Raw genomic sequence first — 17598 nt, forward strand, 5'->3', positions numbered from 1 at the left:
CACAGCGGCTTGTCTCAGCTGACAGGCCGCTCGGCCAATCACAGGCCGGGACCGCCACGGCCAGTGATTGGCTGAGCAGCCTGTCAGTTGAGACAAGCCGCTGTGAAGCTAGAGCACGTGGGACTCGGGGAGAAGAACAGAGGAAGAGAAGCCCTGCAGCCTGAATAGGCATGTATACAGTTTAAACAAGGGCTGCAAGGACATCGGTAACAACGTCCCCGCAGCCCTTGTTATCGGCCTGTGTAATAGGCCCAGTAAATGAGCGCCGATCTAGCGAATCGCCGCTCGTTTACAGGTATTATCGGGCCCCCATCGGCCCGTGTAATACCACCTTTACTGTGTCTTTAGACCATCCACAGTTTGGCATGTACATAGGGGTCCAATGTGAACATGTTTCTTGGTCACTTTAAGATGTTTTTAATTAGGTAGCTTTTGATTTCAGTAAATGTTACCTCTTGATGGTGCGTTCACACCTACAGCATCTGCAGCTGATTTTCTGCAGCAGATTTTATTTAAATAACTGAACACAGCATCAAATCTGCTGCAGATCTGCTGCAGATCCTGTAGGTGTGAACGCACCCTAAAGGAGTATTTCCATCTCAACTAATATAATCTTAAAGGACAACTCCCATGAAAAACTTTTTCCCAGTAATTGAAGCACATTACAAAGTTATATAACACTGTAATATACTTCAATCACCTGTCTGTCCTCCTTCCCTGTCTTTTCCCCCCTCAACCCCCCAGCAGGAAGTGTAAGAAACTCCTTCATACCTAATTACTGTCGTCACCAGGCTGCTCTCTCAGCTCCTTCTAGTGACGATGAGTCATCAGCAGGAGGGCGGGGCTAGGTCCTGTTACACCAGCCTCCCCCTCCCCTGCCTGGTCAGGTGACTAGGCTTGCTCAGCTCCCATTGGCTGAGCAACTGTAAGCCATCTGTCATTCTGCAACTCAATAATGACTGGTGACTGACTCCCGACACATAACCAGCTACAGGACCCCCTCCCCCATACTCCCTCCTGCTGCCGAGTGGACTCAGTGAGTGAGTGATGTCACTTGCTTATCTTTCTCCTCACTCCCGGCATGTCAGCTACACAGACGTCTTATCTCTCCCCTGCTGCCCTGACCTAATCCTGCAGAATGTACACTACAGTGAGGTGACAGTATGTGTGTGCAGCTTCAGTGTCTGTATATAGCAGCCTGACTGAGGAGAGCCAGAGAGGGGTCATGTGTAGTGTATGATGGGAGTTGTAGTGAATGGAGGGGCAGGCACTTGCTGTGTCACAGCAGGGGGCTGGCTTGTCACAGCAGCCAAAGTGCATCATGGGAAGCTGAAACCAGAAAGCAAGGAAGAAATGAAGAACAAGACTAGAAATCAGAAGGTACATAGACGGTGGGAAATTCAAACAGTGACAGCTCAGGAGGGATGATAAGTATAAAAGCTAGGTTTCTGATTGGTTTTTGGTTTTTTTCCTTAGCACGGGAGTTGTCCTTTAATCTTGTAGTACTCCTCAAGGTATATATTTTTGCAAATACATTTATTTAGCAAATTTGTCACTTGTATGCTATTATTTCCCTCTTATTGCTGACAGGCTACAGATCACCACTCTGCTAAAAAAACAGTGGTCTGGCTGGTGTATATGTAGATAATTATATAAATTATACAGCATATATACACTTTAACATACACTCAAGTAGTTTGGTACTTGCTCATCTCTAGTCAAGATCAGAAAATGCTGCATAAAACTATGTCTATGTTCACATTGTACTCAAGATCAGAAAATGCAGCATAAAACACACTATGGCTATGTTCACACAGTCTTTCTTCAACCAAAACCAGGAGTGGGTTCAAAACACAGAAATCTATTCATTATAATTTTGCCCTGTCAGTTCCACTCCTTTAGCAAGGGCAGCATGGACATGGTTAGTGCAGGCCTTGCCTTAAACTGTATACATTATACATATATGCGCCCAGTGATTGGCTGAGTGGCCTGTCAGTTCAGAGACCCACTCTGAAGCTACAGCGGTGGCTCCAGGAAGGGAGCAGAGGGCAAAAGAACACTGCGAGCGTGGACAGGTAATGTTTACAGTTATAATTTTTACACAATTGTTGGCTGTCAGCCACAAATCCCTATTACATAAATCAATGCATGGTTTTAGGTGAGGCTGATCATTGTCCCTATTAAAAGGTGCGATAATCAGCCAAATCGGCCTGATTCGGGACGAATATCGCTTTCTGTAATAGGGCTCTTAAACTGTAATGCACATAAATCATAAGCTTGATTTTTAATATTTGCATGACTTAAATAAATGCGTGTTCTGCTATTTATTTGACGATGTATGTAACAATATAAATACCTGGTTTCGAGTCCTTCCATGTACTCTTTCTTCTTCTTCCGACTTTCCTGTGCTGACTGCTTATTACGTATTTTACGCCTGATTTTTTTAAGGACACGCTCCTCATACTGTTGAAAAATAACATTAATTAATTTTTAATTCAATTTTTTTGGATTGAAAGACTTAACAATTTCTTTATCAGAGAAATGCTTCTTCTGCTTGCCTTGATATTGTCATAATAGCTACCTGTAACTGCCACTAGAGGACACTCACTGCATACAGATGTACAGTTATACAGATGCCATTCAGTGTAAGAGCCCTATTACACCAACAGATTATCTGACAGATTTTTTAAGCCAAAGCCAGGAATGGATTTGAAAAGAGGAGAAATCTCAGTCTTTCCTTTATTACCTGTTCTCTTTTTATAGTCCATTCCTGGCTTTGGCTCAAAAAAATCTGTCAGATAATCTGTTGGTGTAATAGGGCCCTAAGGGTGGCTTCACACATACCTGGCTCCCTGACGTCCCGTCAGTCAGTGGCTGTGACAAGACAGCACACTGATTGGCTGAGCGAGACGCCAGGGAGCCGGAAGCCACAGAAGCAGTCCAAAGCGTGGACCGGTAAAGTATTCACTGGGCCGAAGCGGGTTAAGGTGGTTGGGATTTACATACTCGCAGTGGAATGAAAAATCGGCTGCGAGTATGTACTCCCATACAAACTGACAGTACCAGGAATCACAGTGGATTTTGCTGCAAACAAAATCCACTGCGATTCTGCTATGTGTGAACCCACCCTCACATCTTTTAAAAGGTCAATTTACACTCACACACACACACACACACACACACACACACACACACACACACACACACACACACACACACACACACACACACACACACACACACACATATTTGATGTTGCAGATTTTATCCTTCAGATAGCAATGTTACAAAATGATTGAAAACAGCATTACATCTGCAGCTTCAAAACTGCGGTAGATGCTGTATGTGTAAATGGGCCCCAAATTGTTATGTAGCAAGTTCTTCCTTTTGATGGTGCATACAGCCAAACTACAGAACACTGAACAAACTTAGTATAAAAAAATGACCTAATATTATGTAGTTCCCCTTGTGCCACTACAAGCTCTGACCTCTCGTGGTATGGATGTCCAAGGGTGTCTTGTACTATCTGAAACCAAATGTTTGCAGAAAAAACTTGTATGTAACAAAGTGGGACCATCTTGGTTTTTTTGCCAGTATATCCTGTGTCAGCTCTACAGCTATATATGTCTAATGTGAAGGGGTGAATGAATTAAGCTCAGGAGCTGAGGGTATGTTCCCACTACAGATTACAAGTGGAAAATGTAAACAGAGGTTGCGTGGCAGGCTCCGCTTGAAGTTCCACTTGTCCCATACACTCATTGATATTCTCAAACGAAATCCTCTATCCACCCAAAAAATTGACTTGTCAAGGTCTACATAGCCTTTTTTTCTTTTTTTGTGCTGTGCTGCCACAATTGAATAAATATCTATCTTTCATATACTCATGTTACCTTTGTGAGTGGTAGTTGTGTAGGTAGTGTTATTCCTTCCTTTGAAAGAAGTTTCTTTTCATCTTCAGTGAGAACCAATTCACAAGTCCCAGAATTCCCAGAATTCCTACTGTTTGATTGAAGGCAGGGCTGCTGCGTTTTAAAGAACATTGCAAAAGAAAAAAAAAAAAAAAAGGTCATTAGGTAGTAAATAATAAACCTCTTTTATGTGCTCGGGTTTAGGCTATGTTCACTCTACGTAAAAGTACGGCCGTTGTCGCCATCGGCAACAACGGCCATACTTTGTACGGGTGAACAATGCCTATTGTTCTATGGGATCTTGGCCGGAGCGTATACAGGCCGGCCAGGATCTTGCACGGGGCCACAAATAACTGACATGTCAGTTTTCTGCGGCCGCAATTCAGTGAATTGCGGCCATAGGAAACACTGTCAGTTCACATAATGAAGCGAGCGGCTCTGGACGCTTTTTGTTCATTGTGTGCAGGGGGAAGTTCTGATGTGGGCGCTCGCTGATGCGCCCGCATCAGAACCCTGCGGCCGAAAGATCATCCGGCCAGTACTGCATTGGGATGATCCGTGCAGAGACCGGCCGTTCCATGACCCGGCCAGGTCACGGAACAACCGGTCTCTATAAATAGTGTGAACATAGCCTCAATGCGTTTTTAAATGACTGTATAACTTACCAAGTCAAAGTTATTTGATAGCAAAAGATCTTTTACAGTCAGGGCATATGGTGCGTCTCTTCCCTGAGATGGAGTTTTCATAATATCACCAGTACAAAGCTGACTTGACCACAAGTCTGACAAAAACAGAAGGAAGTGAAGAAAACATAAGGGTTACTACCGTCTATCCTATTGCCCAGCAGTTCTGTTGATATTACGCACACTAAACGCTATTTATATGTACAGGAGTAGTTAATTTATATGTATGTCATACACACTAAATAAGTATCCACTGACTTGATGCCACCAGTGTGACACTCTAGTGTAACTAAAATACTAAAATAAAATTGTCTCCTTAAACACTTTTTTTATTTTTTTATTTCTTCGGGTGCGTTCGCATCTGGCAGCAATTTCGCTCTGATACTCATTCCCATTAGAATCTATAGGCCTGCATTCTCGCAGCATAGTGGCAAGTTTCTTTAACTAATTCTATGCCAGGCAGGCTAAAAAAATAAAGATGCTATGCTTACCCGCTGCCAGTGATTAGCTGAGCGGAAGCGGAACCTGGAGAAGCAGACTGGAGTGTGCCAGAGGGACAGGAGCGGGTAAGCATAGCGTCTTTATTATTTTAACCTGCCCGGTATGAAAAAAGTTAAAGAAACAGGCCACTACCCTGCAGGGCTATAGATTCTAATAGGGATGAGTATTGCAGTGGATTAGCCGCAATATGCGCAGGATGAAATCCGCTGCAGATTCGTTTTCGTGAGATTGTACCCTTCTGGATAAATACTGCAAAATAATTGAATTGACATCGGGGAGACAAATAAAACCACATACAATTTGCTGCAGAAATTGGCTCTCCTGATTTACTCCACACTTGTGTTTAAAACATTTACAGACACCTCAGTAAGGTGGCACAGGACTCAAGCACCAGGCTCACAGGAGCCCAGCTGTCAAACTGACAGCCAGACTCCTGCACTGACTGCAAAGACCTGGAAAACTAGTTTAACCCATTACTTGCCATGGTCAAATAAGGACATAGTAAGTAATGAACAAGCTGCTGCAATGCAAATGCTGGTTGCCAATATCTTGTGGCCTGGAGTACTTAGGTGGTATACAGTAGGTGGGCTCTGCTGTTTTCACTGGGGAACTTGGGCACTTGTCATGGTGGCCAGGAGTGACGTTACCCACCCCTGGACACACTGGTAGTGGACCTTTTAGTAGCACACTGTGTTTGTGCAGGTGCGCTGAGAAATTTGAAATCAGGATAGAATCCAGCAATTAAACAGAAGGTGACTTTTACCTAGGAACTTCAATGCAATGCAAGTTAATGGAGTAAACAGCTTGCTGCTTGGTGCTTGAGGTAGTTACTTAGGTAAGAAGGTGACAGGAAAAGAAGTGTAGCTTGACTTTAGCGAGGTACAGGGGCTGTCTTGGTGACCTTGCCTAATTAGCACTGTACTCTTCCGGGATAGTGTAGAGCATGACGTAGTGTTTCTGTACTGCAGTTAGGAGAGAAAAAACTGGATAGAAGACTGTCTTTTGAAAAACCAGCCTAGAGACTGTCGGGTTTGGTAGCAGGGGCTTGAACAACTGGGTGAAGCTAACGCCTCAAGATTACCCAAGGAAGTTGAGCAGTTACCAGTAGGATACTTCAGCTTAGGCCCTCTGTCCTACTGTGGACCAATCCCTTGACCTTAAATTGTTCTAACTTGTAGGTAGGATCCCAGGCGTAGGCAAGGTTGACTCAGGTAATAGTTACCCCACATTTAGCAGTGCATAGTTATTTGTTTAGAGTCTCTTTGAAGAAAACTGTAGCTTTGTCTGTGTCTTGCTCACTCCACTATAGAATAAAGAAGACCAAAGAGACCCTCCCACCAGGAACTAACTGACCTATATAGGAGTGACCGGCTCTAACCTCCTATTGGTGGGACACATACTACAAAGAGAAGAGAGTAGAAGTTTAATAGGTGGGTTGTATGTGAACAGAAAACAGTGAACAGAAAACCTAACCAGTTAACCCTTACACCTTCAACTGTGCATATAGACAAATAGGGGTGAGTGGGACACCTATCATCCCAGAGTGTGACAACTGACAGAGTTACCTTTCAACAGGTCGTATAACACTTAGTGTGTGTTCCATTGCAGTCCCCCAGCGCCTCCATGTATATAGATCGTCTGTCTGCTAACGGGTACAAAACATAGACCACTTCTTGGTTTATAGGAACTTACTGATATGCCTAAAGCGGCGTAGCTGCACATTCTGGAACAGTTTTCCTGAATTTTTAGTCTAAGCTGATATGTAAATTACTCAGTTTGGTACACTGGAGGCATACGTAGCGATGTCTGTCTCCTATATATAAGTAGGAGGTAACGTAGGATGCGATAGGTAGGCAGGCAGAAAATGAAGTGCCAAAGAACTCGACCAGTGTACTAAGCAGAGTAATTTACATCAAACTTTGCATCAAACTACAGGACAGAGCCAAGGAGGGAAATAAGTAGACTGGGACTGGAATGTGCAGCTCTGCTACTACAGGTACATATAAGCAGGTTTGTATGTACGATATGTTTTTTCCCCAAAATAAATACCGCAAATGCCATTTACATACCCACTATATACTGCATGTGCCACTAACATACCAGTAACATACCACAAGTGTTACTTGTGGTGGGTTTTTGTTTGTGGTATATGACACTGATGGATAGTTGCTATGGTTGCTACTGTACAGCTCAGCCAGAGATGGTAGTGTCGTGACGACAGTTCTAGTCCAGCACACAGGCTTGATTTTTGTAACTGCCTTATGTTGTGGCTCGCTGTACTCCCCAGAAATGGTCTGTGACCTGACGGGTTGTAATGGGTCCCTTGGGCTCTTGTCGAAGTAGTCCTGAGTGGCAATTGACCCACCCGGACTATCGGTACCGCCACCCAAAGAAAAGTGGAAAAATAACCCAAGGTGTGCAGTTAGTGTGTATAGGCGCTGGTGTGGACTGAGTCCCAGTCATATAAAAATATAAAGACTTTACTGTACAGTCTCTTAGTAGTACAATACACTTTGGCAGCAATAGATGAATCTTTACACAGACTTTAGGGCTTGAACTTGTTTGTGCTGAGGAGATGCTTGAAGAAGTAGAGTAGAGGTAGTTGTAGTTGTGCTTGCAGAGTTGGAAGTAGAGTAGAGTAGTGTAGAGGAGAGGAGTTTGTCAAGAAAGCCCCAACCCAATGTAGTAATGTACTCTGTCGGAACTTGACAGAATAGTTGAAAGTGAGAAGTTATTTGTACCTGTGTATAGACTTTAGTCTGACCACCTTTTGCCCTACAGTGTTGAGTGGCTCGTCCTCCTAGGGTAATACAAGCCCCAGCCTTGGTTACCTGGGTGAAGCTAAGTTCCCGGAGCGTCCCAGTTACCTGCAATGCGAGATAGGATGCGTAGACCTTCTAGTAGCTTTATCCTATCCAGGCTAGTTCCTCTTTTGTATCAGGATACTGCCCTGCCCTTTTTAGACTAGTTTACGGCGTAGGATGTTCCCAGACTCTTCATCCTTTGTAGTGTTTAGCACTGCATAGTAGATATAGTATAAGTACTGAAAAAAACAAGTTTCTCTAGTTGCATCTGCCCATATGTGTCTCAAACTAGACCAGACTGCACTAAAATGAATTGTCCCGGACTAGGAACCTGGCCGAGCCAGGCCCTGGCTTGGCTACAGCAGGGACGTCTGCTCTTTGCGTCCTTCTCCCACGAGAATCTGGGTAAGAACTGACACTACACCTCCTCTCACAAAGTAACTTCCTAGAGGGGCTAAGCAATACCCTGCGAGTGTTGGAAAGGAATGTGTGCAAGAGAAAGAAAAGAAGAGATAGGCTATAAGGGCAGTGCATCTCCTATAGGTCAGCAAAAGCACAGGTGCACAGGAGAAAAGAACACCCGTGGTGGGACACCACACTGACATACCCACTGCATACCACATCTCAGATAATGGACCATACTATTCATGCTACTCACTCACACCATTAAGGCTACGTTCAAACGTAGCAAAAGTGGCGGAATTCTCCGCCACGGAATGCCACTAGCCTCCCTGTCATAATGACACTCTGTAGGAGGCTCGCGTGGGTCCTTTCCCTCGCTGAAAAATGAACATGTTCATTCTTCAGCGCTGAGAGATGAGGAGCGCGAGCCTCTGCCGCAGAATTACTCCACTTTTGCTACGTGTGAATGTAGCCTAATACATTAGAAACTTGGCACATAGCTCACAACAAGTGCGAATCACATGTGCAGATCACAATAAAACAGACAAATATTTACACATGCATGTTACATTCATAAAATTATACATACACACAAGCACACAATGTATTTATACACATACACTAAGGCTGCATTCCCACATTCTATATATACAGTCCGTAGGCAGCCTGGATACAGTGGAGTGTACTGTTGGCCAGCCTTACTTTTTTCCTAAGAAAGATCCAGGGGGGTCTACATATTGTAGGAAGCCTGAAGCTCCATGTCTTGTCTACTTGCCTACTTGTCAACTCCCAGACCTATTGCCAGTTTCTGGAAGACACTTTCTTCAAGTCGGTATTGTTTAAGAAAAACATGATTTTCATGCAGGACAATGGTCCATCACATGCATCCAAATACTTCACAGCATGTCTGGCCAGTAAAAGAAGAATAAATAATGACATGGCCCTCTTGTTCACCTGATCTGAACCCGATAGAGAACCTGTGAGATCTAGAGGGAGGCAAAAGAGTACACGTCTATGAACTGTGTCTGGGAAGCTGTGGTGGCTGCTGCACGCAATGTTGATCCTAAACAGATCAAACAACTGACAGAATCTGTTGTTATAATGGTTTACCTGGTTTAAAATATTGGTTTACAGTTTAAAATTTTTGAAATGTGGAAGGCAAAGGGACGAGGAAGGGGGCACAGAAATGCTGGTGAGGGCACAAGCCGCGGTCAAGTCAGTGGGGATACAATGCGTGCTAGTGAGCGGCTGCTAGCATTGCGCTCATCCAGCATCCCTGGCTTCATCGGACAGTTAAGTGGCGGGTCAGGTACACTGCTGTTGAGGCCCAAGCAGTAGGAATAGGTGTTAAAATGGATAGCAGATAATGCTTCGAGTAAATTCTAGATGTCCCCCAGGTGGTGGCAAATTCAAAAAAATCAGCTGCTACTGCTGCTGTCTTTCTCTCAACCACTGAGACTCTACTCCTGGATGTGAGTGGAGTCCTGGCAGGGGACAGAGAGACAGCAGTGGGACACCTGGATGTGAGGAGTGGAGTCCTTACGGGGCGAGATGGAAGTGAACCCTTAATGCAGTAGTAAGTGTAGGGAAAAAGCACTTTATGTGCATTTCCCATAATAAGTATATATTGGTGATTTGTATAAATCTTGGGGGGCAACAGAATACTTTAATAACAATTTTGGCTGGACTTCTCCTTTAATTTGTCCCGAGTAATGACTCCAACCTTTTGACACTATTTAACATAATTATAAATTCTACCCCATTTCTGCTCTCCCATAGCACCCATTTAATTCTCTTATGCCTGAGTACTTTTAAGAATCACATTCCACTAGATTTCTTTCAATTTTATCTTTGCTTCCATTACTGGTTTAATTATAACTGTAGGTTTTTCCAGTTTCATTTCATTTACCTCTTGAGTGCATATTGCCTCCATATTCTAACATATTCCCTTAAAATATTATCCCACTCCACAGTGTCAAACACCTTCACTGTGTCAAGTGACGGGATAGAAAGGGAGCCCCCTAACTTGGATGTTACTACATAATCTCCAAAAGTTATACCCATAAAAGTTCTGTCCATTATGCCTGGTATGAACCCGTTCTGATCTGGATAGGAAAAATTTTTGCATATCTGTGTTTAACAGAGATATTGGTCTAAAGGACCATGGCCGATTCTTCCCCTTTTTTGGGATGAAGAAAATTAAGGCCTTCCTTATGGAATTGGGAATTAAAGGTAAATTCACATGGCGTAGATTTTTTTGTAGAAATCTCTGCAACTACCGTAATAATCCAAATGTGGGTTTTCAGAGTTCTGCAACAAATCTGTCCTTTGTGAACATATATTTACAGATTTGGAATAGGGGCTTGGCAGCTTCATCTTATACTCTGTTGCCTAAATGTGCAAGGGCTTTTGGGTTCATATACAGTAAAGCATATAAGTGCTTTAGCCATTTAAGTAGTTTCTTTATGTGTGTGAAAGTGGCCAAATTGTTACTCCTAAAGGAACAGAAGCCTGACTTGTCACCAACTGACTTGTAAAAAGTCCTCTACACACATGCCCATTTTTAAAGGCACTTGGGAAAACAAAAGCTGTTTTTTTCCCTCCTTCTTATTTTTAGCTGTTTGCAGTCTAAAATAAAAGTTCAAAACATATTGGGGCAGATTTATCAAAGGTTGTAAAATATACACAGAAGAGCAACCAATCACAGCGGCTCTTTTATTTTACCAGAACTGAAAACTGAGGTGTGATTGGTTGCTGTGGGCAGTTTACACCAGTATATATTTTATACCCTTTAATAAATCTCCCCCATTGTGTGAACTTAACCCTGGGAATTTACTTGGTACCACATTTCAAGTACCACACCACGTGTAGGTTGAAAGCACAGAAAGGCTATGTGCCCACTTTGGGAAAATATCGGGCAAATGCGGCCTTTTCGTTAAATAGAAGGCTTCAAATAATGATCATGATCATTATTAGTGGCTGTCTATGTTACAAAACAGCCACCTTCCATGATATGTTCCTGAAGTGGTAACACAGCCAAATTGTGCTTGTCTTTCCTTTATAATTTTGCCCTGTCAGTTCCACTCCATCTTTTGGTTGAAAAAAAAACAGATCGAAATACTATGTGGGAGTATAACCTTAGTCTATATACAATACCTGCATTTTCACCCAGGTCAATAGACACATTATGTTCTTGGAAATCCCCCAGATGATGCATCATATGACACGAGTTTTCATAGTGAAAGTGGGCAGGACTATCCTGTTGGTCTGAGTGGTTGTCCTCAGAAAGACCACTATCACTAGCAGCAGGTGACCAGAGATTTGATTCTGAGGAGGAATCATTAGATGCCAGCAGGAAAGACAACAGTGCTTCATCATCCTTGGGAGCATTCTACATCAAAACATTAAAATGGCAACAGTCAAAACAAAAACAAAAATAATATTATACAAATTTTGCATAAATAGATAATTTTATTTACTAACGTTTGCTGCAGATGTCCAAAGGGGCTCAGCAGATGAATATTCATGACGAAGAATACCATCTTGGCAATCAAATAGTAAGTCTAGAAGTTCTAAACTTTGCATACCAGTTTCGTTGAATTCGTTGATATCCTGTGACTGAAAGTGATTCAGATAGGTAAATTACTTGGGAATTTAGAAAAACTAAAAATATTTTATACTGATTTTGAAGGTACAGAAATGGAATAATTATCAATTAATGTAGCAGAATTTAGGGTCCTGCTTTCAAGAGCTTATCAGCAAATAGGGTTAAAACTAGTGTGCAGTGATTACTAAAATACTTGAGTGCTAATTACACAAGTCAAGCATTTTTCAATGCTTCAACCAAGTAAGGGAATATGCGACATAACCCCTAATTTGCTGGGGCTGGCACAGTGCACTCAAGACAGCAGATGGACCCAGGGGGTTAAGTGGGTTGACTTATCCATGTAACATCTTGGGGGCCAGACTGTAAGCAGCTATTGATACAGATGCTGCATACTGTAAGGAGCCCTTGTCAAAATAATGGCTGTTCTGCTCCTGCCTTTTTTTGTGTCTGTCTCTCGAGGATTCAATTGGATTTGATTGACTTTGTCGATGTCTGGCAGATTTTATTGTTCCATAAATGGTCAAGGAGTGGGGGTGTTTTTATTTCAATGAAAAAAAATTCTAGTGTATTGTATTTTACAGGCTTAGTAGTTGAAGCTGTATGATAAAAATCTAAGCTGGGGCTTAAGGCCCCATTACATGAAGCTTGTGTAATAGAAGAAAACGATCAGCTGACATGCACAATGTCGGCTGATAGTTGTTTTTCAACATGTTGAAAAACAACTATCAGGATAGCCGCAATATTCTGCAGTCGCTTCGCAGACCGCCGCTATCTTCTATGGGCTGCCTGGACAATCTAGCGATCACTCGGGCAGTCCCCCCGCAAATCCCCATGCCCCCCCCCCCCCAGCTCTTACCCGCTTGTCAGCAATAAGCGGGAAACGAGGAGCAAGCATCCATCATAACCAGACAGCATTATGAATCCAGCCACATAAAGCTGCTCCCTCCCCTAGTCGTCCAACGCACGAGTGACATCACTCATGCACTCGCATAGACGGGAGAAGAGTTAGAGGCTGGAGGACTACAGCACTGCAGCCAGAGGAGTATGGCTTTTATTTTATTTTTTTTAACACAGGGGGTTTCTACATTTAGGAGGGTCTAACTACAAACATCTGTAGGTAGACCCTCCTATATGTAAGTACCCACCTGTGTAATTTAAAAAATATAGTGGGGCTACCTACAGGGGCAGGTCTACATGGGGACTACCTATTCCCATTATTTACATCGGGGTAGGCCACTTCCAGGGGGACTAACCCTGGAGTGCTTTTCTACTCATCTTTCTGCAGGAAAGAGGCTGTATTACCCTTTTTGCAGGAGACAGACTATATTACCCTTGACTGTGGATCTGCCCAATCTGGACTGTACCCTTGTTTCATGGACTGTGTTTCTGCAGGTGGATCTACTTAAACTGCACCGCACCAATACTGTTTCAGTGGTCAGTTTATTTTTATTTTTTTAAGTCTTTCCCGTATTAAAGGGGAAGTGCGGCGGTAAAGAATTATTCACAGAATAACACACATTACAAAGTTATACAACTTTGTAATGTATGTTATGTCTGTGAATGGCCCCCTTCCCCATGTCCCACCCCCACCCCCACCCGTGTACCCGGAAGTGTTGGTGCTTTATACATTACCTGATCCGTGTAGCGCATGTCCTCCATCTTGTGCCAAACGTCATCTTCGGATGGCCGAATCGCTGCCGCCGTCCCCCCTCTGCCGCATCATATCAATCGCGGCTGAGCATCAGATGACGCTGCAGAGGGCAGCCTAGACTTTTACTGTGCTGAACGCTATAACCAGCAGCCAACAGTGTTTTCTCTGCCTGGTCTTCCTAAGATCAGTGATCTGTTTGCTGAATTCTCTGACCTAGCCACAATCTTACTCCATGCTGATGAGGGGGCAACACCCCTAAAACAGCTGTCTGTGGATGGATACCTGGCTTTGATATTTACCTTGTCACATCATCAGACTTATATTGAGTCTCCTCCTGGTCCTCCCCAGCGGCCCTGCAGGGTGCCTTATCCATCTGCAGTCCTGCTCCGTTTTCGCATATGCCAGCATGTGCGCCGGCTCAGTGAGATTTAAAGGGACAGTACACTCTTAATTGGTTCATTTTTCCTGGTAAGGCCCACAATCGGCATGACCAAGGTGGAAAAATGTGGAATAAATTTCCAATAATAGTTGGCAAACCCCAGGAACCATTTTATCACATGAAGTCCAACGGGTGTAGCCACTGAAGAACCTAAGACTTTGCATTGCTGTCCTACCATTGTGGTCGCAGATTCCCTGCCCGTCATTGGATCCAGTGAAACTGCCTGTGGTTCTTCAGTGGCCACGCCCCCTTGGACTTCTAGTGATACAACGGTTCTTGGGGTTTGCCAACTATTATTAGCAATTTATTCCACATTTTTCTACCCCAATTGTGTCCCTTACCGCTAACCCCAAGCAGTGGCTGGCGAAAGCTGAGGCCGTTCTCTCTAAAGGTGGATGCCTCTTCTGTGGGAGCAAGAGCTGTCCTCACCCAGAGGGATTCTTCAAGGAGGACTAGAACATGTGGCTTCTTCTCAAAGACTTTTTCTCCAGCTGAAATGAATTATACCATAGAAGATCGTAAGCTACTGGTGATTAAGTTGGCTCTGGAGGAGTGGTGTCATCTCCTGGAAGGGGTGAAGCATCCAATTAACATCTATGCAGATCATAAAAACCTCCTTTATCTTCAACATCTTAATCCCAGGTAAGACAGATGGTTGTTTTCTCCAGATTTTACTTTGTCATCCACTTCTGTCCAGCGGAGGAAATGTAAAAGTCAATTCTCTCTCATGGGCATCCGATGTCCTGGGGCAAGAAGACGCTCCTCATTATATCATCCCTTTTGAACACTGGGTTCCTGTGGCTACCTCAATTCTGCAGAGTGTCCCTCTTGGCAAGCCTTATGTGCGACCAGTGCTTTGGAGGAGAATACTAACATGTTTCCTTGGTCGTACAGCATCCCGGTATCCAAAAGACAGGGCTGTTGGTCTCTCAACATTACTGGTGGCTGAGTGTTTCCAAGGATATCAAGGACTATGTGGTTTCTAGTACCACCTGTGCCCAAAACAAGAAATTTAGCTGTCATCTGAATGGTCACACACCAGTTTGAGGCTTTAACCAGCAGGGCTGGTCTCCCTGACATTGCTCCCATCTAGCCACAATCCTAATCCAAACTGAGTATGGTATGGTATGTATTGTTTTGTATTGTATTGTATTGTTTGGTGCTCCTTCAATCACTTAGCTGCGTTGCAGCTACACCATCAGTGTGTTTGATGGCTGATTGTAATAAAGTTTTTTCAATAAACAAAAATGCAATGCACTTAGTATTTCATTGTATTAGGCTTTACCTGGATACCTCCTGGCTAGATATCTGACTAGTTCTGTGTTTTTAAACTTGTAACTGAGGCTCTGTGGACTTTTTGTATATTGATGTTTCCAAGGGGGCAAAGCACCTAGAATTTCCCTGTAGTTAAGCAACCAGCAGCCAACAGTGTCTTTTTTTCCCCTGAGATCAGTAATCTGTTTACCTTATTGGTCTACTAGGCTTCCACCTAACTAGATTCCTACTCTATGCTGCAGGGCAACACCCTGAAATAGCTGTCTGTGTATAGATACTTGGCTTCATATTTACCTTGTCATATCATCAGACTTGTAATTAGTTAGATATTGACTGAAGGGGCCACTTAATATGGTGGTTCCCTTACAGGAGCCATCTCTTTGCTAGGTTATTCCCCAAAGGGGTATCTGGCTAGTGCCACATTTTGAGGCTCTGCAGACTTTTTTGATGTTTTCCAGGGGGCAAAGCACCTAGGATTTCACTGTATTGAGCACTTTAACTAGCAGCCGACAGTGTTAAAGCGCTCAATACAGTGAAATCCTAGGTGAATTGTCCCCTGGGAAATATTAATATTCATAAAAGTCAGCAAATCCTCAGTCATGAGTCTCAAAACACGAGACTAGCCAGATATTCCTTCACAAATCCCTTTCTCACTGTTATGGGGCAATGGGCAATTTGCATGATGAGGATTTTTACCATCCTCTTCTCTTGTGTACTTTTACTTCTGAGGCATTGTCCCAGCCTATGTCCCCAAGATCCTCTCTTAGTTTTTGGAAATCGGCCTTCATGAGGTTTAATGTTTTTGTAGCCCACTTACTTACATTTTATTAAAAGATAAATGAAAACATATGTTGTGGTCACTATTACCTAGTGATATTGTTGGCCTATTGATTAAAATTTTGTCCAGAAAAGCTCCCCATCTTGTTGCTTCCTGCACTAGTTGGAAAAGGTAATTGTCTTTTATTGTATCTGCTTCCTTTACTAGAGCTGCAGGTTCTGCTTTGCAGTTTATATTGGGCTAGTTAAAGGCCCTCATAATAATGTCTTCATTCTGTTTTGCTACCTCATCTATTAGGAGATTTTCTGCTTCTTCCAGTATAATTGGAGACTTATAACTCACTCCTAAAAGTATTTTATTATTCTTCATTCCTTCCCTTATTTCCACCCAAAGAGACTCAAAGGACCATTCAAAAATTTGCAGGACTGTGGCATATTTGTTGTGTCAAACCTTCTATCTCCCCTGATTACAAGTCCCCAGTTAACAAGAGTGTAGCAATAATGTCTCCCTTGCTCAACCAGTACCCCAACAAAGTACTCCTTTATTTTTTCCACCAACTCCTCCTTAATTGACAATCTTAACTTTGACAGAGACCATCCTGACATGATAAAGGGCAACCTGTTCTGAAGTAGGATAATGTGGAATCAAGCTGGTGGAATACCTCATTAACAAAAAAAAACATCAAACAAGTCAATTGAGAATAACTAACCCACCACTACCCAACAAACGTTTTCTACAAGATGGGGCGCTGCAAAAGCGATAGTTGTACAAAGTGTGGGGAACTGGGAGAAAATTATAGCCATATGTTATGGAGTTGTATTAAGATTAAAAGATTTTGGTGTGGTGGAGTGTGGTGGACTGTAAAGGGATGAGATTTGGATAACAGATTACAGTGCACTATGTGTGATCTTGGGTTGCTCCCTTCAATTAAAACAAAAATCAAAACAAAACTTATTCTGAAATTACTATTTACAGCAAGGTTAACAATCTTTGAAAGTTGGATAAAGCCTATGCCTCCAACTAAAGAGCAATGGTTGTATGCAATTAAAAATATGCAGACCTATGAAAAGGTTTATTTTAACTGCAGAAGTAAAGGAATACAACTATTTAAATCCCCCTGAGGGTTAACTGCAAAGGATTAAAAACTGTTGTCAGTTTTTTCCCCTCTCTCTCTCTCTCTCTCTCTCTCTCCAGGAAGGGATAAAAATAATTTGTATGCATTTTTGGAATTGTTGAATATTGTAAAATAAAAAAAAAAAATGCATACTGCAGGAGGAAGCTGCCATGTTGTATGTTTTTTATTTGACAGATCAGTTGCCCTTGGGATTCAGGTAGGGGTGCCCTATTGGCTAAGTCCGGTTAACTCCCCAATTATGGCTGTCTTTTAGTTGCTCCCTGTCAACTCTTTAAACCTGGCCCCTCCATGGGCTGTTCCATTTCTAGCCACTACTTTGAATTTCCTGCTCTTTTCTGGGGTGGGTGTTTTTTTTTTTTTTAATGAAACCTTCCTTCTGCAAAATTGTGCATCTTCAGTCTCTATTCAGTCTCAC

General features: G+C 42.9%; 1 protein-coding gene across 2 annotated transcripts in view; it reads right to left on the reverse strand.

Annotated features, from left to right (window-relative positions):
- CREB3L3 (cAMP responsive element binding protein 3 like 3) overlaps window positions 1–17598 on the reverse strand; it is a 67778-nt gene that overhangs the window by 21537 nt on the left and 28643 nt on the right. Inside the window, exons 2-6 of one of the 2 annotated variants that reach the window (XM_069977903.1) lie at window positions 11782–11916; window positions 11455–11689; window positions 4574–4689; window positions 3891–4019; window positions 2357–2463 (exon numbers count right to left, since the gene is read on the reverse strand). In XM_069977903.1, the coding sequence (XP_069834004.1) occupies window positions 2357–2463; window positions 3891–4019; window positions 4574–4689; window positions 11455–11689; window positions 11782–11916 (722 nt within the window). Of the gene's footprint in view, window positions 1–2356; window positions 2464–3890; window positions 4023–4573; window positions 4690–11454; window positions 11690–11781; window positions 11917–17598 lie in introns of both variants that reach the window. The other variant, XM_069977901.1, reaches the window with a different exon arrangement.

Source organism: Dendropsophus ebraccatus, chromosome 7 (assembly GCF_027789765.1).
Source record: "Dendropsophus ebraccatus isolate aDenEbr1 chromosome 7, aDenEbr1.pat, whole genome shotgun sequence".
Classification (NCBI taxonomy): Eukaryota; Metazoa; Chordata; class Amphibia; order Anura; family Hylidae; genus Dendropsophus; species Dendropsophus ebraccatus.